At 46.1% G+C, this 25119-nt stretch overlaps 1 protein-coding gene across 1 annotated transcript in view; it reads right to left on the bottom strand.

The window, feature by feature from the left end:
- The window catches only part of CNKSR3 (CNKSR family member 3), a 315713-nt gene that overhangs the window by 125140 nt on the left and 165454 nt on the right, over positions 1-25119 (bottom strand). The window contains exon 4 of the mRNA XM_063917716.1: positions 15178-15265. Within this exon, the coding sequence (XP_063773786.1) occupies positions 15178-15265 (88 nt within the window). The remainder of the gene's footprint in view (positions 1-15177; positions 15266-25119) is intronic.

Genomic DNA, 25119 nt, shown 5'->3' with positions numbered 1-25119 from the left:
CAGGAGTGACAGAGTCAAGGTAATCACCACTGATCTATGCATGCATAATGCAAATTCACACAAGATACGCAGAGCCAACTGGTGTAGCACTCCCTCTGCCATAGCTCCATAATATCATGGTCATAGCATGTAAGCTCTCATGAGCAGGATCCTTTCTCCCATCTGCTTTCACTTCAAAGTAGCCTAATAGCGGGTTGTTAGTAATAAGGAGACTTGCGTCGAAATTTGAGTTGTGGGATGAGCACTAATTAAGAAATATACAGGTGTAACAACATAGATTTGTGCATATTGTATCATGCCACTTGTATGTTCTGAACAGTTATACACCTTACCTCTTGCATACAGTATACTGTAAGCTGAAATTCTTGCTATTCTCGAATTTAAAATTGAAATATAAACTAGAGATTACGGGTTCAAATTTGACTTGGTTCTTTTCGCCAACTTATCGCAAGTTTGAATCTAAAAACGTCATCTTAATGGCTATCCAAAACATGTGACAACTGGATATTCAATAAAATAATACTGGTGAAACTCAGAAAATTAGAATATCGGGCAAAAGTTAATTTATTTCAGTAATTCAACTTTAAAAGGTGAAACTAATATATTATATATACTCATTACATGCAAACTGAGATATTTCAAGCCTTTGTTATTTTGAGGATTGTGGTTTACAGTTTAAGAAAACCCCAAATATAAAATCTCAGAAAATTAGAATATTGTGAAAAGGTTTAATGTTGTAGGCTCAAAGTGTCACACCCTAATCAACTAATTAATACAAACACCTACAAAGGGTTCCTGAGCCTTTAAATGGTCTCTCAGTCTGGTTCAGTACAATTCACAATCATGGGGAAGACTGCTGACAGTTTTGCAGAAAACCATCACTGACATCGATCTCAAGGAGGGAAAGCCTCAAAAGGAAATTGCAAAAGAAGTTGGATGTTCTCAAAGTGCTGTATCAAAGCACATTAATAGAAAGTTAAGTGGAAGGGATAAGTGTGGAAGAAAAAGGTGCACAAGCAGCAGGTATGACCGCAGCCTGGAGAGGATTGTCAGGAAAAGGCCATTCAAAAGTGTGGGAGATCCAGAAGGATCCTGGACATGGACTTCAAATGTCGTATTGCTCTTGCCAAGCCACTCCTGAACAACAAACAACATCAAAAGTGTCTTACCTGGGCTAAAGAAAAAAATAACTGGTCTGTTGCTCAGTGGCCCAAAGTCCTCTTTTCTGATGAGCGCAAATTTTGCATCTCATTTGGAAACCAAGGTCCCAGAGTATAGAGGAAGAATGGAGAGGCACACAATCCAAGACGCTTGAAGTCCACTGTGAAGTTTCCACAGTCTGTGTTGATTTCGGGAGCCATGTCATCTGTTTGTGTGAGTCCACTGAATTTTATTAAGTCCAGAGTCAACGCAGCCATCTACCAGGACATTTTAGAGCAGGGGTGGGGAACCTCCGGCCCGCGGGCCGTATACGGCCAGCGAAGCCGTTTGGTCCGGCCCACCAGCTGGTGTCAGTGAGACACGCTGCCGCTCAGTCCGGCGGCAGCGTCTCAGCTGTCAGAACAGGGAGACGGAGGAGAGCGCGGCTGTCGAGTGGGGGCGGCGGCGTGTAGTACTTCAAACCAGCCGCCGGTCCGTGAGCCAATCAGAGCTCGCGGACCGGCAGCCAATCAGGAGCCGCGGCTGCCGGTCCGCGAGCTCTGTTTGGCTCTCGAACCGGAGGCTGGTTTGAAGTACTACACGGCGCCGCCGCTCCCACCCGACAGCCGCGCTCTCCTCCGTGTCTCACGGTAAGCAGCACGGAGGGGAGGGGGGAGGGCATCTGCATACCTGGCACTGTGGGGTCATCTGTATACCTGGCGCTGTGGGGGGCATTTGTATACCTGGCACTGTGGGGTCATCTGTATACCTGGCACTGTGGGGGCATCTGCATACCTGGCACTGTGGGGGCATCTGTATACCTGGCACTGTGGGGGGCATTTGTATACCTGGCACTGTGGGGTCATCTGTATACCTAGCACTGTGGGGGCATCTGCATACCTGGCACTGTGGGGTCCATTTGTATACCTGGCACTGTGGGGTCATCTGTATACCTGGCACTGTGGGGGCATCTGTACACCTGGCACTGTGGGGGGCATTTGTATACCTGGCACTGTGGGGTCATCTGTATACCTGGCACTGTGGGGTCATCTGTATACCTGGCACTGTGGGGGGGCATTTGTATACCTGGCACTGTGGGGGGCATTTGTATACCTGGCACTGTGGGGGCATCTGTATACCTGGCACTGTGGGGGCATCTGTATACCTGGCACTGTGGGGGCATTTGTGGATCTGGCACCGCACTATTGGGGGCATATGTGTATCACGTCCCATTTTAACTGTCCACACCCATTTTTTTGGCGCGTGCGCGCCTCCGGCGCGCACACACAGTACCTCTTAGGGGCAGACCTACTGGGGGGCAGGGTAATTTTTTAAGTTGAGAATTTTTGTATGGCCCCCGAAGGATTTTATAAATATCCAAATGGCCCTCGGTAGAAAAAAGGTTCCCCACCCCTGTTTTAGAGCACTTCATGCTTCCTTCAGCAGACAAGCTTTATGGAGATGCTGACTTCATTTTCCAGCAGCACCTGCCCACACTGCCAAAAGTACCAAAACCTGGTTCAATGACCATGGGATTACTGTGCTGGATTGGCCAGCAAACTCGCCTGACCTGAACCCCATAGAGAATCTAAGGGGCTTTGCCAAGAGAAAGATGAGAGACATGAGACCGAGCAATGCATAAGAGCTGAAGTCCGCTACTGAAGCATCCTGGTCTTCCATAACACCTCAGCAGTGCAACAGGCTGATAGAATTCATGCCATGCTGCATTGAGGCAGTAATTCATGCAAAAGGTGCCCAAACCAAGTACTGAGTACATATGCATGATTATACTTTTCAGAGGGCTGACATTTCTATATTTAAAATCCTTTTTTTTTTATTGATTTTATGTAATCTAATTATCTGAGATTTTGGATTTGGGGTTATCTTAAACTGTAAACCACAATCCTCAAAAGGGATGCAGTCAGTTTACTTCCAATCAAAATCCCGACGTTCAAAATCCCGACACCAATTGACCGATGGTCAAAATCCCGACAAGGTCAAAATCCCGACATGGACAAAATACCGACATTTAAAATACAGACAAGGTCAAAATACCGACATGTAAAATGCAGACAGGTCAAAATACCGACATGTAAAATGCCGACAGGTCAAAATACCGACATGAGTTTTTCATGATTTTTTTCATTGAAACCGACTTGTTCATATTTTACTACCCCAGTGGACCTGGAGGGGGAATATAATAGTGTGCCGAGCGTAGCGAGGCACTGTGCCCGAAGCATGGCGAGCGCAACGGTACACTTTATATGGTGTCCATGTTGACTTATGTCGACATGCACACAAAAAACAACAAGAAAACGTGTCAGTATTTTGACCTGTCGGCATTTTACATGTCGGTATTTTGACCTTGTCGGTATTTTAAATGTTGGTATTTTGTCCATGTCAGGATTTTGACCTTGTCGGGATTTTGACCATCGGTCAATTGGTGTCAGGATTTTGAACGTCGGGATTTTGATTGGAGGTATTTCATACCGATCCCCATCAAAATTATAACAAATAAAGGCTTGAAATATATAAGTTTGCATGTAATGAGTCTATATAATATATTAGTTTCACCGTTTAAGTTGCATTACTGAAATAAATGAACTTTTGCACGATACTGTATATGAATCTGAGTCAAAACTGAACCGCTCATCTCTAATTTATACTACTTCAATGTGCTGTACCCTTGTTTTGTATTTTGTCTGTTGGTCCCCCACAGTACATCTTTGATCTAGTTTATATTTCCAAACTGTTATTGCAGAATTGTGATTATCCATATGAATAAATAATAATAATAATAATAATAATAATATTATTTTAAGACTTAAGCAGCTGTATCTAATGAAGAAGAAAGATGTATAAACGTGGTTTCCTGACTAAACAGAGCAGTTCTGACAACCAAAGAATGGCAACAATGGTGGTCATTCAGAGTTGATCGCTAGCAGAAAATGTTCGCTGCGCAGCGATGAAGCAAAAAAAACGGCACTTCTGCGCATGTGGCGCAATGCGCACGCGCGATGTACTTTCACAACGGCCGATGCAGTTTCACACAAGGTATAGCGAAGCTTTTCAGTCACACTGCTGGCCGCAGAGTGATTGACAGGAAGAGGGCGTTCTGGGTGTTATCCGACTGTTTTCAGGGAGTGTTCGAAAAAACGCAGGCGTTCCAGGAAAAGCGCAGGCATGGCTGGCCGAACGCAGGCCGTGTCCGTGACATCAAAACAGGAACTGAACAGTCTGAAGTGATCGCAAGCGCTGAGCTACTCTGAAACTGCACAATTTATTTTTGTAGCCGCTCTGCGATCCTTTCGTTCGCACTTCTGCTAAGCTAAAATACACTCCCAGTGGGAGGCGGCATAGCGTTTGCACGGCTGCTAACAACAGCTAGCGAGCGATCAACTCTGAATGACCACCAATGTGCAGCTCACACTGTACAGTATCGCATCACAAGACATTGAAAATGTCCTACCACATATTACATGCATACAATAAAAGCGATCATTAATCAATCTCATAGATCTATTGTAGTATTGAGCAAATTATAAATTGACTGAACAGTCAGTTGGTCACCTTGTACTGATACAATAAAATCCTTTGGAGTTTGTCTGACTCATACAGCAAACTGCCTGTCTGTGCCATGTTGAAGGTTTCGAAAGTAGTATCAAACAACCATACAAAAGAACTATTATATGACATTGCAAGAAACGAATATGTTGGTTCTCTATATACAATTAAATTCTAAAGCAATATCAAAGCCCATTGTTTGTTCAGTTCCATAGGAATGATTGCACAGCAAGACACTGGAATGTGGCCTAGCTTCAATAAAACAAAGTAGAACAGCTTAGCTAGTTTGTTTGTGCCAATATATACAGTAGCTATAAAAAGTATTCACCCATTCTGGCATTTTTATATTTTAGTTTCTTACTTCATGAAATCAAAATGTATTTAAATGGGCATTCTTACTAACGATCAACACAAAGTACTCTGTAATGTCAAATAGTATAAAACTTAAGGTGGTATACAGTAAGCGATGTGCTCGGTGATCGACATCACTTAGTGTTTCCCCTCCTGGGACGGGACTGCCAACGGCAGGCATACACACTGTGCGATATCACTAATGATATCATACAGTGACGTCATGCCGCGGCCCGACGGAGCATGCAGCTTTGGACGATGAGTCCAATTTTAGCTGCATGCACGGCCGAGACATCTGGTTGTTAATGACCCGGAGGGTCACGCATCGCTCGGCGGTGGCATACACACTGGGTGATATTGTAAACTATGTTGCTCAGGAGGGGGGAAATTAGCGATATAGTTCACTATATTGCTAAGTGAGTACCCACCTTTACTCTTAATGCATTACTAATAAAAATCAGGCAATAACTGATAACATAAGTAGTCACTCCTTTGCTTTAATATTGGGGACTGCTGAGAGAACAGCTAAAGGTGTTTTGACCAAGCTATAAAGCAAAGCAGTTAAAACTTATTCAACCAACATTTTACTTTTTTTGTTTAGAATTTATTAGTAAAACATTTTAGTGTTTTTTATTTTTATTTTTTTATTTGGCATAAGTATTTTGTGGTAAAAAGTCCCAAAAATCCATTTTAATTTCATGGTACAAGAAAACAGAAAAATGGGAAAAAATTAGAAAAGGCAGAATACTTTTTCTAGCCACTGTATCAGCTTAGCCAAGTGATTTTCAACCGTTCTACATAAGTGTGTCATGACACGTGCACGAGGACACCACTGAGTGGTGTAACTGTGTGAGGGAGCGCAGGAGCCCGGCATAGAAGTCTGATCCTGACTGAGTAGAGCGGACCAAGTTAGTGTGACAATGAATTGGGGGCACTGTGTGACATTATATGATATAAGGGGCACTACAAAGTGGAATAATGTGAACTAATGGGCACTACAAAGTGGCAATGGGATTAATGGGGAACAACAAAGTGCATAATGTGATCTAAGGGCCACTACAATGTGGCATAATGTGAGTTAAGGGGCACTACAACGTGGCATCATGCGATTTAAGGGGCACTACAATGTGGCATAATGTGATCTAAGAAGCACTACAATGTGGCATAATGTGATCTAAGGGGCAATACAATGTGGCATAATGTGATCTAAGAAGCATTACAATGTGGAATAATGTGATTTAAGGGGTGTTACAATCTGCCATAATGTGATCTAAGGGGCAATACAATGTGGCATAATATGTATTAAGAGCCCTACAAAGAGGCATAATGTGTAGTAAGGGCACTATAAAGATAAAGGGGTTGGGTACGAGATACCGGCGGTCAGAATACTGACACCGGCATCCCGACTGTTTGAAATCCCGACCTGGGCTCAAGAGGCAGCTAACCCTAACCCTCCCTCCCCGCAGCCTAACCCTAACCCTCCCTTCCCGCAGCTGAAATCTAACCCTCCCTCCCACAACCTAACCCTTACTCTCCCTCCGCAGCCTAACCTTAACCTCCCTGGGATACTTACATTCTGGATCCTGGCTGTCGGAATGCCGGCGTCTGCATTCTGACTGCCGGATCCTGAGTGCCGGGTTCCCAGCTACATCTAAGATAAAGGGGTATATTAAAAAGGGTCTGAGTTTGCTGGAGATGCAGGATGTCGGACGAGAATTACCATATTTTTAAAGTGGCAATCATTTACAAGGCAAAACCAACCTGCTTTTGCCTTTTTTAAATGATTGCCGCTTTAAAAATATGGCCATTCTAGTCAAATATCCCTCACCTCCTGCACCTATTACATATAACTTAAAATCTCTCCTTAAAAAAAATGTATGGTTTGCATTAGCAACTTGTTCTGTGTGAGTTGAAAAAGGTTGAAAATCAAAAACATACAGTATCATTTTATTAGCATTAAAATATTTCTTAAATTAATTTTAGCTGGTAAAGTCTATTGCTCTGGATTATCTACTATTGATCTGTACATGTGGATAAGAAGACAATTTTAAAGAGAAGTTTTTTTCGAGAAAAGTGCGCAATAAACCTGTAAGTGCAGCTACACCATGTACTTGAGAGGAAATCCACAACCACTCAAAAGATTGAACAAAAGAAAAATAAGATTTTAAACCTACCGGTAAATCTTTTTCTCCTAGTCCGTAGAGGATGCTGGGGACTCCGTAGGGACCATGGGGTATCGACGGCTCCGCAGGAGACATGGGCACTGTAAAGCTTTAGAATGGGCGTGCACTGGCTCCTTCCTCTATGCCCCTCCTCCAGACCTCAGTTAGGACTGTGCCCAGAGGAGACTGACAGTACGAGGAAAAGGATTTTGTTATCTAAGGGCGAGATATACACCAGCCACACCATACAACGTGGTATACAATAACCAATTAACAGCATGAATAAAAACAGCATCAGCCATAGGCCGATCTAAACTGTAACTTAACCCTTAAGTATGCAATAACTATAAACAAGTCTTGCAGACTGTTTCCGCACTGGGACGGGCGCCCAGCATCCTCTACGGACTAGGAGAAAAAGATTTACCGGTAGGTTTAAAATCTTATTTTCTCTTACGTCCTAGAGGATGCTGGGGACTCCGTAAGGACCATGGGGATTATACCAAAGCTCCAAAACGGGCGGGAGAGTGTGGATGACTCTGCAGCACCGATTGAGCAAACAGGAGGTCCCCATCAGCCAGGTATCAAACTTATAGAATTTTTCAAAAGTGTTTGAACCCGACCAAGTAGCTGCTCGGCAAAACTGTAATGCCGAGACGCCTCGGGCATCCACCCAAGAAGAGCCCACCTTCCTAGTGGAATGGGCCTTTACTGAATTTGGTACCGGCAAATCAGCCGTAAAATTAACCTGCTGAATCGTGTTACCGATCCAGCTAGCAATAGTCTGCTTAGAAGCAGGAGCGCCAACCTTGTTGGCTGCCTACAGGACAAACAGTGCATCTGTTTTCCTAACCATAGCCGTTCTGGCTAAATAAAACTTTAAGGCCCTGACTACAACCAGGGGCCTGGAATTCTCCTAGTCACTCGTAGCCACAGGCACTACAATAGGTTGGTTTACATGCAATAACGCAACCAACTTTAGGCAGGCTTTGAGGACGAGTCCTCAACTCTGCTCGATCCGCTTGTAAAATCAGATAGGGGCTTTTGTGAGACAAGGCCGCCAATTCGGACACCCACCTCACAGATGCCAAGGCCAATAAATAACATGATCACTTTCCAAGTGACAAAATTCAATTTAACTGTTTGAAGCGGTTCAAACCATTGTGACTTAAGGAAACTTAACACCACGTTAAGGTCACATGGTGCCACTGGGGGCACAAAAAGAGTTTGGATGTGTAACGCTCTTTTTACCAAAGTCTGGACTTCTGTCAGAGATGCCAATTCCTTCTGAAAGAATATGGATAAGGCAGAAATCTGCACCTTAATTGAGCCTAACTTTAGGCCCATATCCACTCCTGTCTGTAGAAAATGGAGAAAACTTCCTAGTTGGAAATCCTCAGTAGGAACATCCTTGGCTTCACACCAAGACACATATTTTCTCCAGATACGGTGATGGTGCTTCGCCTCAACATCTTTTCTAGCTTTGATAAGAGTAGGAACGACCTTCTCTGGAATACCCTTTTCAGCTAGGATTTGGTGTTCAAACGCCATGCCGTCAACCGTAACCGTGGTAAGTCTTGGAACACGTACAGCCCCTGTAGTAGCAGGTTCTCCCTGTGAGGAAGGGGCCACGGATCTTCTGAGATCAGTCTCTGAAGATCTGCATACCAGGCCCTTCAAGGCCAATCTGGAACAATGAGTATTGTCTGCACTCTTGTTTGTAATATGATTCTCAATATTTTTGAGATGAGAATACGTGGAGGGAGCACATAGACCGACTGAAACACCCACGGTGTCACCAGGGCGTCCACCGCCGCTGCCTGAGGGTCCCTCGACCTGGAACAATACGTCCGAATCTTCCTGTTGAGGCGTGATGCCCTCATGTCTATATGAGGAAGTCCTCAACGACTTGTCACCACTGTAAAGACTTCCTGATGAAGTCCCCACTCTCCTGGATGGATATTGTGTCCTCTGTAATGAAGACCTTTGACGGAGCGCTTACATGCTTTTTCGCCCCGCAAAGAATCCTGGTGGCTTCTGCCATTTCTGCTCTGCTTTTTGTCCCGCCCTGGCGGTTCACCTGCGTCCCTGCCGCGACGTTGTCTGACTGGATCAGAACAGGCAGGATTGTGAAGAAAATTCTCCGCTTGTTTGAGGCTGTTGCAAATGGCCTTCAATTTCAGCACATTGATGTGTAGGTAAGCCTCTTGGCCTGACCATATTTTCTGAACATTGTTTCCCTGTGTGACTGCTCCCCATCCTCGGAGGCTCGCGTCCGTAGTCACAAGAACCCAATCTTGAATGCCGAACCTGCGACCCTCTAGAAGGTGAGCACTCTGGAGCCACCACAGGGGAGAGAAAGAGAGAGAGACCCTGGCCCGGGGGGACCGGGCTCCGATGTATGTGACTGTGTGACCCTGACCACTTGTCCAGAAGATCCCACTGAAAGGTCCGTGTGGAATGGCCTTATAGGCCCCACTATCCTTCCTAATAAATGAGTGCATTTAGTCTCTGACCATGTTCTGGAGTACTTGCGCTTTTTCCTCTGGGAGAAAGACCTTTTGTTTTTCTGTGTCCAGAATCATGTCCAAAAACGGCAGTCGAGTTGTTGGAAACAACTGTGACGTTGGTAGATTTAAGATCCCGCCATGTTGTTGTAGTATTCTCAGGGAGAGAGATACGCTTTGTAATAATTTTCCCCCTTGAACTCGCCTTTATCAGGAGATCGTCCAAGTATGGGATAAATGTGACGCCTTGCTCACGCAGGAGCACCATCATGTCCGCAATGAACGTGTCAGACGTGGGAATAACAATCCTGTACAGCGAATCTTAGGTACGCCTGATGAGGAGGATAAATGGGGACATGAAGGTATGCATCCTTTATGTCAAGTGACACCATAAAAACCTCCCCTTCCAGGCTGGAGATTACTGCCCGGAGAGATTCCATCTCGAATTTGAACCTTTTCAGATATAGGTTCAGGGATTTTAGATTCAGAATGGGCCTTACCGAGCCATCCGGTTTCGGGACCACAAAATAGGCTTGAATAAAACCCCTTCCCCTGTAGAGGGGGAACCTTGATAATCACATACTGATGATACAGTTTCTATATGGTAGCTGCCACTGTTTCCCTCTCTGAGGAGGAAACTGGCAAGACCGATTTGAAAAATTGGCGAGGAGGCATATCTTCGAATTCTAATTTGCATCCCTGGGATACAATTTTTACCGCCCAAGGATCCAAGTCCGACTGAACCCAGACTTGTCTGAAGAGTCGAAGATGTGCCCCCTCCGGCGCGGACTCCCTCAGCGGAGCCCCCGCGACAAGTAGTGGATTTTGTAGAGGACGGGGTGGACTTTTGTCCCTGGGAAATAGCCGTAGCTGGTGTTCTTTTCCCTCTACCTACACCTCTGGCGAGGAAGGAAGAGCCCCGACCTTTTCTGAACTTATGCGACCGAAGGGACTGCATTTGATATTGCCGTGTTTTCTTTTCCTGTGGGGGAACAAAAGAGTAGATTTACTCGCGGTCGCTATGGTTATCAGATCCGCGAGGCTCTCCCCAAATAAAACTTCACCTATGTAAGGCAAAGTTTTTTTGTTTTTTTTAAACAGCATACCTGTCCCTTGGCAGGTCCACAGGGACCGTCTAACAGAGATCTCCATGGCATTGGCTCTTGAACCCAACTGCCCAATATCACTCGCAGCTTCTCTCATATATTATGCTGCGTCTTTAATGTGACCCAAGGTCACCCAAAATGGCCTCTTTTTCTAGGGTGTCAATGTCAGATGACAAGTTATCTGCCCACGCTGCAACTGCGCAACCTACCCATGCCGACGCTACTGCCGGCCTTAGTAGGGCACCTATAAATTGATTTTAAGGTAGTTTTCTGTCTGCAATCAGCAGGACTCTTAAAAGCTGCCGTATCAGGGGAAGGTAGCGCCCCCCTTTTTCGACAAGCGCGTAAATGCCTTGTCCACCGTGGGTGAGTATTCCCACCATAACCATACCCTCCAACATTTTACACAGAAAAATCGGTACAAACCCGAAAAAGGGGCGTGGCCACGGGCAAAGGGGGCGTTGTCACGCCCCTTTTCCTATACTTTCAATGGAAGTTTGGAGAGGCAAAAATCGATACAGACCATTAAAAAGGTACAGTTGGAGGGTATGCATAACCTGCCCATGGAGTGGAAAGGTTACGCCATAATATTTTCTTGGGAATCTGGAGTTTCCCAAGCTTTATCAAACAGGGCGATCAGCACGCGAGATGGGGGAAAAGTTACCTCAGGATTCTTTCCCTTAAACATGCCGACCCTTGTGTCAGAGACAGAAAGGTCCTCAGTGATATGTAAAACATCTTTAATTGCTACAATCATATATTGAATACACTTGTCCACCCTTGGGTGCAACTTAGCATCATCACCGTCGACACTGGAGTCAGAATCCGTGTCGGTATTGGGGTCTACTACCTGTGAAAAGGGACGGTTCTGCGACCCCGAAGGGCCCTGTGACACCGTAAAAGCTATGGATTGACTCCCTGCTTTAATCCTTGGACTCAGCTTTGTCCAAACTTTGTAATAAAGTCACATTAGTCATTCAATCAGGTGTCGGCGGCGCCGACGGAGACACCACAATCATCTGCCCTGCCTCCTCCCTATATGAGCCTTCCACCTTAGACATATCGACACAGACGTACTGACATCCCCACACACACAGGGATACCTAATATAATGGGGACTGACCCACCATAAGGCCCTTAGGAGAGACAGAGAGCGAGTATGCCAGCACACACCCAGCGCCATTGTATACCGAGACAAAAAACCCAGTCTGTCAGCGCTTTTTATTACAAGTGTAAAACACCACATATTTTGCGCCAATAAATGTGCCCCTCCCCCCCCCCCACGTTTTGACCCTCTGTATTAACTAACAGCAGGGGAGAGTCCGGGGCAGCTTCTCTGTATGCTGAGGAGAAAAAATGGCGCAGGTTAGTGCTGGAGGAAACAAGCTCCGCCCCCCCGACGGCGGGCTTCGTTTCCCGCTCTAAATCTTTATACTGGCGGGGGATTCTGAATATATATCCTTTTTAGTGCATATAAGTACTTTGCCAGTGTTATGTGAGGTATATTAATGCTGCCCAGGGCGCCCCCCCTGCGCCCTTACTGTGGTGCCTGTGTGTGTGAGCTGTGAGCTATGGCGCGCAGCGTTACCACTGCGCGTTACCTCATGAAGATCTGAAGTCTTCTGCCGCCTTTGAAGTCTTCTTTCTTCTTATACTCACCCGGCTTCTATATTCCGGCTCTGTGAGGAGGACGGCGGCGCGGCTCTGGGACGAACTACAGGGTGAGACCTGTGTTCCGACTCCCTCTGGAGCTAATGGTGTCCAGTAGCCTAAGAAGCAGAGCCTATCATTTAAGTAGGTCTGCTTCTCTCCCCTCAGTCCCACGAAGCAGGGAGCCTGTTGCCAGCAGTGCTCCCTGAAAATAATAAACCTAACAAAAGCTTTTTCAGAGAAACTCAGGAGAGCTCCCCTGCAGTGCATCCAGTCTCCACTGGGCACAGGAAATAACTGAGGTCTGGAGGAGGGGCATAGAGGGAGGAGCCAGTGCACACCAATTCTAAAGCTTTACAGTGCCCACGTCTCCTGCGGAGCCGTCGATACCCCATGGTCCTTACGGAGTCCCCAGCATCCTCTAGGACGTAAGAGAAAAACCGAATAGTACAAAGCAATACAGCGCACTCTCAGGGACCATGTGTCCTTTCACCAAATAAATATAATAGAATAAAATAAAGGAATAAGATCACTCTGCCAGTTTGAGAAATCGGATAATTAAAGGGTGAATTCCTTTATTTTATTCTATTATATTTATTTGGTGGAAGGACACATGGTCCCTGAGAGTGCGCTGTATTGCTTTGTACTATTCTGTTTGATCTGTACATGTGCTCAATTATATTTCGGATTTACATGGCCATAACCTATACTCTATGGGGGTAATTCCAAGTTGATCGCAGCAGGAACTTTGTTAGCAGTTGGGCAAAACCATGTGCACTGCAGGGGGGTCAGATATAACATGTGCAGAGAGAGTTAGATTTGGGTGTGGTGTGTTCAATCTGCAATCTAATTTGCAGTGTAAAAATAAAGCAGCCAGTATTTACCCTGCACAGAAACAAAATAACTCACCCAAATCTAACTCTATCTGCACATGTTATATCTGCCTCCCCTGCAGTGCACATGGTTTTGCCCAACTGCTAAAAAAAAATCCTGCTGCGAACAACTTGGAATTACCCCCTATAGCACAGTATTGTGTGTAATCCACTCTCTTACACTTTGGAATGAAAACTTTACATACAATGACTGTAATTTAGCAGTAGTCTTTTTAAGTAACTTGTCAGAAAGAAAACAGCACTCTATAAAGCCACTAATGATTTTTACTGTAAAAGTGAATGATTGATGCACTTACACGCCACAACCCAGGTCGTTACTACAAGCTGTGTCATGAGACTGCACCTGAGGCCTGAGCAATTCTCTACTCTGATATTAAAGATTTTTATTTGCATCCAGAACAGAACTGTAATTCCATAATTAATACATTTCTCTTTTGTTTAAATTGATACAAACAGAGCTGAAAATGAAATTGTATATTATAAAAGGTGTACACAGATAAGTAATTACACAGATAATTTATTGGAGTAGAAACCACAAGATCATTGGCTTTGCAAAACATTAATGTCATGTTAAAAGAGAGAGACACTAATATAAGATTATAATGATGTTTGTTAACTTCTGAAATGACACATTTACTGGGTGTCCATATAATAATAATGATGTCGTATAAATGTGTAGTTTTAGGTTCTTTAAAATGTAGAATTTCCTGTTTCAGATTAGACCAACTGTAACGTCCAATTAGTGGGGCCCACTAAATTAGCTCTCCACCGCGAGTCTGTGAAAGTAAGTGCAGCTAAATTCCACCATTATGGTAACTCTGGAATTGCTAATTTTTGTACACAGCCCCACAGGGCTGCGTGCAAAAATGAGTTAGCCCGGGGCGAGATCGTACTGTGAGGGAACAAGAACAGGTGCAGTTGATGGAACTTCCACGCCATTGCAATGGCAATCCACCCCCCTTTCTGTTTACTGAATTGACCCATAAGTCTACTTGGACACCACTGTTTCCAACCCCAGTTTTCAATTTTCAATAAAAACATACATATAACATACCAAACTAAACTGTATGCTTCAGTGTTATCAGGGGCATTTTAAGAGAGGAGGAGAACTGTGTGCAGCCTCCTCCATCCGGGCCCCCTCCTCTCTGCCAGCAGCACTGTAGAGTCTGAGCACTAGAGGCCACAGGGGGGGTATTCAAATACCCGCAACATGGGTAACTGTATTGCTAGGGGCTATTGAATTATCCACGATAAGCCGGCGCAAGCCATGGCTTATCAGGGATTTTGTTTCAGCTGACTCTGGCAGGCGAAACCAAATCCCCCCAAAACAGCCTTGTTTTCAAAACAAGGCTGTTTTGGGGGATTTGGTCGCAAATGCGACCAAATTGGATAGCCCCCAACAAAGATATCAGAGAAACATCTGGAAAAATAGCAAAAAACTAACTGAATACACCCCTAATGCGCATGAGCAGATCTCTTTGGAAAATGGCGCAGTGGCCAATTTCCCTTTTATTTCTTTACAAGCGCTGCTGCTGTTGGTGCAGGACTCCAGAGGGGCAAGTATTCAAGAAATGGGTGCAGCGTGTGCAGTATGGGCCCCCCTGGACTCAGGGGCCCGAATGCACCGTACACACTGCACCCATAATAGATACACCGGTGAGTGTTATACATTTTATGATCTATGTCCCAAAAGTGTTTTCCTACATAAGTTCCTTAAGATAGATTGTCTTTATAATTGGAAGCTAAGAAATTATGAAAGAGAAAGACTCAAAGAAACAAATTTTAAATATTAAGCAGATCTAATGACCTGTTGAACTGTGGTCGTCAGATCCAGGCAAAGCTGAATGATTTTGTTCTTTGTTGAAGAGAAGTCAGTGATCCCTGTAAATGGTGTCCTGTAACCAAACAAAAAGAAATCCAGTTTGAATAAAGACTGCCTAAAACTCTTTGAACAGCACATGCTGGCAAGCTAAGCACATAGATTCTGAATGTGTGTGACAGGGCCAGAGAACATCTCTCCCCGTTAAGCAGTACAACAGCTTCCTCTCTCACATAAGTTTTAAGAGCTAACTTTGAACCACAGAAATAAAAGTACTGTATATAGTAAGCCAAGTTATGCATTCCTGAACTGGATACTAGTCTGTCTTTTATCAAAATGCCACAGGATGTATAAATTGGGTTTCTGTTCAATGACATGAGAAGTATTACTCAGGGGAATTTTTGCTTTTCTTAATTCCTTCTTATGAGAAAGTTCATGAAACACACAGTTGTTTACCAATTTGAGATATTTTAGCATGAGAAACGCTAGTAAACTCCAGTGTGAGACAATACAGAACAGGAGATAATGAGCTATAATTCAGTACCTGGACTCATAAACAGGGCTCAAAACCGGGAACCAGTGTGACATTTATTTATTTAACTATTGTAAATATTTTTTCCATTAAAATGTTCTTTATATGAAACAAAATATATAGGGGCATGTTTACTAAGAAGCACTTTTCAAAGCTGCAGTGCCTTTGGCCATAGGATTTAAAGGGGCAGTAATATTAAATACAAAACACTTGGCTAAAGCTGGCGAAGACAGGGTCACTTTGAAAAGTGTCACTTAAATTTACTCCATAATATTTAATTGGTTTCTCAACTTATACACTAATTAGTGACCCCAGTTAGAGCATAGCAGTAAGTCTCTCCACTGTGATCTCCTGAAACTACTTTTAGTGCTGTCTTTACAGAATTTTTTTTCAACAAAGCAAACAGTCCATTGCAGGGATCGGGAAAGAGATGGCATGTACTGTTGGACAGCTGCATCTCACTGAAATGGAGCCATTGCGAAACGCCAATGATTTGTTGTACTGGGGTCAGTAATTAGGATGAGATATTCTTTGAAGGTAGAGTACCACTTTAATTTCCTTTGTTCAACATCATTTTTATTTTAACTCCCGTGCAGCATTAACTTTATTTCTATTTTTAACTCTGATGTTTTCATTCCAAAATTCTGTGAACTCAGAGATTATTAGATAAAATGGCTAATAATTTATAGAACGTAATGCAAAATCTGTATATCAGGGCTGATACAGTTAATATGACAGCATTTAATTATCTCATGCGTAACAATGCATATCCTAATAACCATCCCTGACTGACAGTATAGAATCTGTTTATATAGGACAGAATGTTTGCTACTACCTATCCATAAAACTGTTATCATCCTGAAAAAGCCATGGTATTCTTTATTATTTAGATTAATTTAAGCTTCTTACAGATTAGTGTTACCTTACTAATAGCAGCAGAAGTTACATGATTATGCCAAGCTACAGTAACACCTTTCAAAATTGCATATACGACTTTTTCTTTTAATTGCGGCCCACACAAAAAATTTAGGGGTATATGCAATTGCGGTCGTATTCCGGCTGGAATTCGAACGTTTTTTAATTCGACACAATTCGACAGTCAGACACTATCCCGCCGGGACCCGAATTCGACATATTCAATAAAAAACGGATTCGACAGTCCCGCTGTCGAAAAACAGACCAATTGACGATAGTGTGCGTCCTGGTTTCGACTTCATGGACGGCACAAAAGTGTTTAAAAAAAACCTGAAAAAAAATGCATGGGGTCCTCCCTCCTAAGCATAACCAGCCTCGGGCTCTTTGAGCCGGTCCTGGTTGTAAAAATACGGGGGGGGAAATTACAGGGGATCCCCCGTATTTTAACAACCAGCACCAGGCTCTGCGTCCGGTCCTGGTGCAAAAAAATACGGGGGACAAAGACGTAGGGGTCCCCCGTATTTTTCACACCAGCACCGGGCTCCACTAGCTAGAGAGATAATGCCACAGCCGGGAGACACTTTTATACCGGTCCCTGCGGCCGTGGCATTAAATCCCCAGGTAGTCACCCCTGGCCGGGGTACCCTGGAGGAGTGGGGACCCCTTAAATCAAGGGGTCCCACCCCTCCAGCCACCCAAGGGCAAGGGTTGAAGCCCGAGGCTGTCCCCCCTATCCAAGGGCGGCAGATGGGAGGCTGATAACCAAGTGTCAAAAACAAGTTTTATGGTAAGAACTTACCTTTGTTAAAACTCTCTCTGCGAGGAACACTGGGCTCCACAAGGAATGGACAATGGGCGTAGAGTAGGATCTTGATCCGAGGCACCAACAGGCTCAAAGCTTTGACTGTTCCCAGAATGCATAGCGCCGCCTCCTATATCACCCCGCCTCCCTGCACAGGAGCTCAATTTTTAGTTAACCAGTCCAATGTAGTAGCAGGAAAAGAGACGACAACGGTTCTAGCCACAACACCGCATTCTCACGACAGGAGACGTGTCAGCGGCTAATGCCATACCAACCCAAAGAAGCTAAGTGCGTCAGGGTGGGCGCCTTGTGGAGCCCAGTGTACCTCGCAGAAAGAGTTTTAACAAAGGTAAGTTCTTACCATAAAACTCGTTTTCTGCTGCGGGGTACACTGGGCTCCACAAGGAATGGACAATAGGGATGTCCTAAAGCAGTTCCTTATGGGAGGGGATGCACTGTAGCGGGCACAAGAACCCGCCGTTCAAAGGAAGCATCCTGGGAATCGGCAGTATCAAAAGGCATAGAACCTTATGAACGTGTTCACAGAGGACCACGTAGCCGCCTTGCACAATTGTTCAAGGGTCGCACCACGTTGGGCCGCCCAAGAAGGTCCAACAGACAGAGTAGAATGGGCCTTAATGTGATCAGGAGCAGAGAGACCAGCCTTCACATAAGCATGTGCAATCACCATTCTAATCCATCTGGCCAGAGTTTGCTTGTGAGCAGGCCAGCCCCGTTTGCGAAACCCAAACACAACAAAAAGAGAATCAGATTTCCTAATAGGAGCAGTTCTCTTCACATAGATACGGAGAGCCCGTACCACATCCAAAGGCTGCTCTTTGGGAGACACATCAGGAAAAAAAGTGCCGGAACTACAATCTCCTGATTAAGGTGGAACGAAGAAACCACCTTAGGTAGATAGCCGGGACGAGTCCTAAGAACCGCCCGGTCACGGTGAAATATCAGATATGGGGAACTACAGGACAAGGCACCCAAATCCGACACTCTTCTAGCTGAAGCAATAGCCAGCAGAAACACCACCTTAAGGGAAAGCCACTTAAGGTCAGCTGAACCAAGAGGTTCAAACGGAGACTCTTGTAACGCCTCCAAATCCACCAAGGAGCCACAGGCGGGACATAGGGAGGATGGATACGCAACACGCCCTGAGTAAAGGTATGCACATCAGGTAAGGTCGCAATTTTTCTCTGAAACCACACCGACAAGGCAGATATTTGAACCTTGAGGGAGGCCAGACGCAGGCCTAAGTCCAGGCCCTGCTGAAGAAAAGCCAACAACTTGGCTATACTAAACTTGAAAGCGTCATAATCGTTAGATGCGCACCAAGAGTAAGATTGCCAGACCCTATAGTAAATCCGAGCCGAAGCCGGTTTCCGGGCCCGCAAAATAGTTTGAATGACCGCCTCAGAAAACCCTTTAGCCCTTAAGACGGAAGCTTCAAGAGCCACGCCGTCAAAGACAGCCGGGCTAGGTCCTGGTAGACACAGGGGCCCTGAACGAGGAGGTCTGGGCGTTGTGGAAGTAGAATTGGACGCTCTGACGATAGGCCTTGCAGATCTGAGAACCAGTGCCGTCTGGGCCACGCTGGAGCTATGAGAAGCAGAATTCCTTTTTTTTGCTTGAACTTCCGAATGACCCTGGGCAAGAGTGACACCGGTGGGAACATGTACGGCCGCCAAAACCTCCACGATGCCGCAAGTGCATCCACGAATGCTGCTTGAGGATCCCTTGTCTTTGCTCCGAACACCGGAACCTTGTGATTGTGTCGAGACGCCATCAGATCTACGTCTGGAAGGCCCAACCTTTCCACTAGGAGTTGAAACACTTCTGGATGGAGGCCCCACTCGCCGGCATGCACGTCCTGACGACTGAGAAAGTCCGCTTCCCAATTCAGGACTCCCGGAATGAATATTGCCGATATGGCCGGTAGATGGCGTTCTGCTTACTGTAGAATCCGTGAGACTTCCTTCATTGCTAGGCGGCTTCGAGTGACGCCTTGATGATTTATGTAAGCCACTGTGGTGGCATTGTCCGCCTATACTTGAACAGGACGGTTCTGAATTAAATGCTGGGCTAGGTTCAAGGCATTGAAGACCGCCCGCAACTCCAGAATATTGATCGAGAGGAGGGACCCCTCCTTGGTCCACCGCCCCTGAAGGGAGTGTTGCTCCAGCACCGTGCCCCAACCTCTTAGACTGGCATCTGTCGTCAACAGGACCCAGTCGGATATCCAGAACGGACGGCCCTTGCACAGTTGTTGGTCCCGGAGCCACCAGAGCAGCGACAGACGGACCTCCGGAGTCAATGAGATCATTTGAGACCTGATCCGGTGAGGCAGGCCGTCCCATTTGGCTATAATCAGCCTCTGGAGAGGGCGATAGTGAAATTGAGCGTACTCCACCATGTCAAATGCTGACACCATGAGGCCCAGCACCTGCATCGCCGAATGTATCGACACTTGCGGACGAAATAGGAAGCAACGAATCCTGTCCTGAAGTTTCAGGACTTTCTCCTGAGACAGGAACAACCGCTGGTTGTGAGTGTCCAATAGTGCTCCCAGATGCACCATGCTCTGAGCAGGGATCAGGGATGACTTCTTCCAGTTGATGAGCCACCCGTGGGCTTGCAGAAACCGGACCGTCACATCTAGATGACGCAGGAGAAGTTCTGGGGAATTTGCCAGTATTAACAAGTCGTCCAAATACGGCAGTATCCTGACCCCTTGACAGCGAAGTACCACCGTCATCACCGCCATGACTTTTGTAAAGACTCGCGGAGCCGTTGTTAAACCAAAAGGTAACGCCCGGAACTGGTAATAGCAATTGCCAATCGCAAATCTCAGGTATTGCTGATGAGACACTGCTATAGGAATATGCAGGTAAGCATCCTGTATATCCAGGGAGACCATGAAGTCCCCAGGTTCCAAGGCCAGAACTATAGAGCGAAGGGTTTCCATCCGGAACTTGGAAACCTTCACAAACCTGTTCATTGCCTTGAGGTTGAGAATGGGCCGGGAGGACCCATTCGGTTTCGGGACTAGAAACAGCGGAGAATAGTACCCCTGGCCCCTCTGCGCAAGAGGCACCTGTACTACGACTCTTGTATCCAGGAAGGTCTGTACCACCGAATGTAGAGTGTTTGCCTTTGTCTTGTCCAACGGGACATCTGTCTGGCAAAATCGATGAGGGGGTCGGTTTTTGAATTCTATGACGTAACCTCGAGTGACGACTTCCCGTACCCAGGCAACTGAAATGGTCTTCAACCATTCCTGGGTATACCCTAGAAGCCGGCCCCCCACCCTGGGATCACCCAGGGGGAGGCCCGCCCCGTCATGCGGCAGGCTTATCTGTCTTGGAAGCTGGCTGACGGGCCGCCCAGGCTCTTTTGGGCTTAGGCTTACCAGGTTTGGAAGGTTGTTGTTCGCCTGACCTTTTGCTTTACCTGAAGGACGAAAGGGGCGAAAGGAAGTACCTTTAGCCTTCGACACAGAAGGAGCAGTACTTGGCAGACAGGCAGTTTTGGCAGTAGCCAAGTCAACCACAATCTTATTCAAATCCTCCCCAAACAGAATATCTCCCTTAAAAGGGAGTACCTCCAGGGTTTTTCTAGAGTCCAGATCCACAGACCAGGATCTCAGCCACAATATCCGGCGAGCTAGGACTGACGTAGTAGAGGCCTTGGCTGCCAGGATACCGGCATCAGAAGCCGCCTCTTTAATATAACGAGAAGCTGTGACAATATAAGACAAGCATTGTCTAGCATGGTCAGAGGAGATTTCAGCATCTATCTCCAAGGCCCATGCTTCAATGGCCTCTGCAGCCCAAGTAGCTGCAATAGTGGGCCTTTGTGCAGCACCCGTGAGGGTGTAAATCGCTTTCAGAAAACCCTCCACACGTTTATCCGTAGGCTCTTTTAGAGACGTGACGGTGGTGACCGGTAGAGCTGAGGAAACCACCATCCTAGCCACATGTGAGTCCACTGGAGGAGGCGTTTCCCAATTCTTAGACAGCTCCGGCGCGAGGGGATAGCGAGCCAGCATCTTTTTTTGAGGCACAAACTTCGTACCCGGGTTTTCCCAGGGTTCCTGACTTATATCAATTAGGTGGTCAGAGTGAGGTAAAACTTGTTTAATCACCTTCTGACGCTTGAACCTATCTGGTTTCTTAGGAGGAACGGATGGCTCGGGATCATCCGTAATCTGTAAAATTAACTTAATAGCCTCCAAAAGATCAGGAACATCCACGTGTGAACCACCCTCCCCATCAGCCGTATCTGAGTCAGAACCTGTGGGGTCAGTGTAAGTGCCGTATTCATCCGACGAGGTGTCAGTGGCAGCAGTGGATTGTGAGGAGACAAGCGCTCGCTTAGAGGACCCCTTGGACGTAGGCGAGCGACGGTCAGACTTTTTAGTAGTCAGGGACTGGTTCAACTTCTTTATTTCAGCAGATAAATCGTCCACCCACGGCGGGTTAGCTGCAGGGACCACAAACGGTTGCACCGGCATTGGGGGTCCCATAGGGGGTGTTAGTGTATGAACTAGCGTATGCAGAAGCGTGGAAAAAGCGGCCCACGGCGGGTCATTATTTGCCCCCGTTGCCACCAACCCACTGGGGGGCAAGGAGCCTCCAGAACCAGAGCCCAAAGCTGCTACATTCTCCTCACAGGTATCTGCGACTTCAGCAACACCGGCAGTGTGTTCAGCCCCAGAACCGTTACCCTCAGAAGCAGACATAATATAACTTGCAGTATCAGGTAACACAGTACAATTTGTCAGCAGCACAATACCTCTAGCCCAAACCCCTGCGCAGTGTAGTCACCACCAGCAGAGATAAAGGAGAGATATGGTGACTAAATCACAGAGAAACATACGTAATACAGTATATCTTTGTGAAAATCCTACATTAGATAAAACCTGACACACCAATCCCCCTCAGGTTATAGAATATAGGGATAGCAAGATGAGTGAAAGACACGAAATGGACACCACTCAGCTATCAAATGCACACACAAATAGTCACAGTCTGTACAATGCAGAGGTTATTACTAACAATAATACTGCACTGAACTAGCTTACGCAGCTATATAACAATAGATATAACAGTACACAGTAAGAACTGGATGTATATCACAGGGTAATTGTACTAGGAAACCCTGACTAAGTGCACTCTTTCTTAACTAATACGGACTAAAAAAGGCAGGTAGAATACTTAAGTGTCTTGTAAAGTCACAGCACTGACAACCAGGCGGCTTTACATAGGAGGATTTGCCCAAGCATTCCCAGGAAGAGTGACCTGAGGGATAATGGCGCCGCAGACACTGCCAGGGAGTGAGGGAGAGACAGATATGCAGCTCCAGGGCGGGAACATTTGCAGAAAATGGCGCCCTGGGGCTGGGGGAGGGGCTTCAGGTCCAAGCTCTATCCCCCTGCTGGCAAAACCAACGGGTACTGCGGGTTCTAATAAAACGGTTTATAGAGAAAACCTGACCTGTCCCATGCCCTGGTGATCTAGTGGGATCGCCTGTACTGCCACAGTGTCCACCGTAAGCGCGCGCCGCCCGCCTCCCACTGACCATGCCGGATCGCGATAAAGACCGGGTCCCGCAAGCGGGACCCACTTACAACCTCCCGAAGCGCGGCCACGCGATCCCGGAGAGCCCCCGTTGTGTGTGCCTGACAAGAAGAAAACCGGAGCCTCCTGCTGCAGTTACCCGGCAACCAGGGCTTGGGAGTGTACAGCGCCGCTGGGGAGAGCCGGAGCTGCAGCCGTGAATGTCCACTGACATGTAACACTGCTGCTGCCCTTGAAGTCTTCACTTTTTTCCTCAGAAAAAAGCTCTTCTTAGGGCTGCCTGGAGCAGCCCCTCTGTCAAGTGCCTGCTACTGTAGCACCAACTACAAAACTGAGATCCTGTGCAGGGAGGCGGGGTGATATAGGAGGCGGCACTATGCATTCTGGGAACAGTCAAAGCTTTGAGCCTGTTGGTGCCTCGGATCAAGATCCTACTCTACACCCACTGTCCATTCCTTGTGGAGCCCAGTGTACCCCGCAGCAGAAATAAAGAATATTGTTTTTTGTAGCAGAACTACAAGTCCCAGCAAGCCTCTCCCGCAAGCTGGTACTTGGAGAACCACAAGTACCAGCATGCGCGGGGGAAACAGGCCTGCTGGTACCTGTAGTTCTACTGCAAAAAAAATACCCAAATAAAAACAGTACACACACACACCGTGATAGTAAAACTTTATTACATACATGCACACCGACACATACATACTTACCTATGTTGACACGAAGCAGTCGGTCCTCTTCACCAGTAGAATCCACGAGTTACCTGTAAATAAAACTATTCTCACAAAAATCCTGTGAAGAGGACCGACACTTCGTGTCAACATAGGTAAGTATGTGTGTGTCGGTGTGCATGTATGTAATAAAGTTTCACTATCACGGTGTGTGTGTACTGTTTTTATTTGGGTTTTTTTTTTGCAGTAGAACTACAGGTACCAGCGGGCCCGTTTCCCCCCGAATGCTGGTACTTGTGGTTCTCCAAGTACCAGCTTGCGGGGAAGGCTTGCTGGGACTTGTAGTTCTGCTACAAAAAACAATATTCTTTATTTTGACACTTGGCTATCAGCCTCCATCCGCCGCCCTTGGATAGGGGGACAGCCTCGGGTTTCACCCCTGGCCCTTGGGTGGCTGGAAGGGGGGACCCCTTGATTTAAGGGGTCCCCACTCCTCCAGGGTACCCCGGCCAGGGGTGACTAGTTGGGTATTTAATGCCACGGCCGCAGGGACCGGTATAAAAGTGTCCCCCGGCTGTGGCATTATCTCTCTAGCTAGTGGAGCCCGGTGCTGGTGTGAAAAATACGGGGTACCCCTACGTCTTTTGTCCCCCATATTTTTTGCACCAGGACCGGACGCAGAGCCCGCTGCTGGTTGTTAAAATACGGGGGATCACCTGTCATTCCCCCCCCCGTATTTTTACAACCAGGACCGGCTCAAAGAGCCCGAGGCTGGTTATGCTTAGGAGGGGGGACCCCACGCATTTATTTTCAGGATTTTTAACCCATTCCCACCCCTTCCCACTGAAAAACATGCTCTGATGTCTCCATATTATTTTAGTCAGTAAAAAAAAAATTATTCTTTTAAAAAATATATGAAATAATACTTGTGGCTCCTAACAGACAAACCAAGTAGATAATCCCTTCTAATATAAATAGATATGCTATTGGCAATAAAAAAAACACAAAAAAAAACATGTTTTTAAACATTTTTTATTAGATCACGCCAGCAAAATGAGGCGGACTGAAATTGACGAAATGACTGTCGAAAAGCACTGTTGTCGAATCGACATTCTTCAATTGAATATACTTTTGTCGAAAAGCCGCATTTTTACTATTGCAGACATGTCGAATTTGACAACTGTCGAATTGCAAAAGTCGAATCTGAAACGGCCGTTTTTTTGTCGAAAAGTACTATATTGCATTGTCGAATAATTTTTTTGTGTCGAAAATGCCCCGTTTTTCGACATTTGCGGCAATTCGACCGCAATTGCATATGGCCCTTAATGTCCACACACACGGAGCAAAATAGCTTGGAGATTTTGACTATACAGTCAAAATCGCTCAGAAAGGTAGTGCATATCGCTCTGTGTATACACAGCCAGC

This window comes from Pseudophryne corroboree, chromosome 4, assembly GCF_028390025.1.
Source record: "Pseudophryne corroboree isolate aPseCor3 chromosome 4, aPseCor3.hap2, whole genome shotgun sequence".
Classification (NCBI taxonomy): domain Eukaryota; kingdom Metazoa; phylum Chordata; class Amphibia; order Anura; family Myobatrachidae; genus Pseudophryne; species Pseudophryne corroboree.
This window is presented reverse-complemented; position numbering and strand designations above follow the sequence as displayed.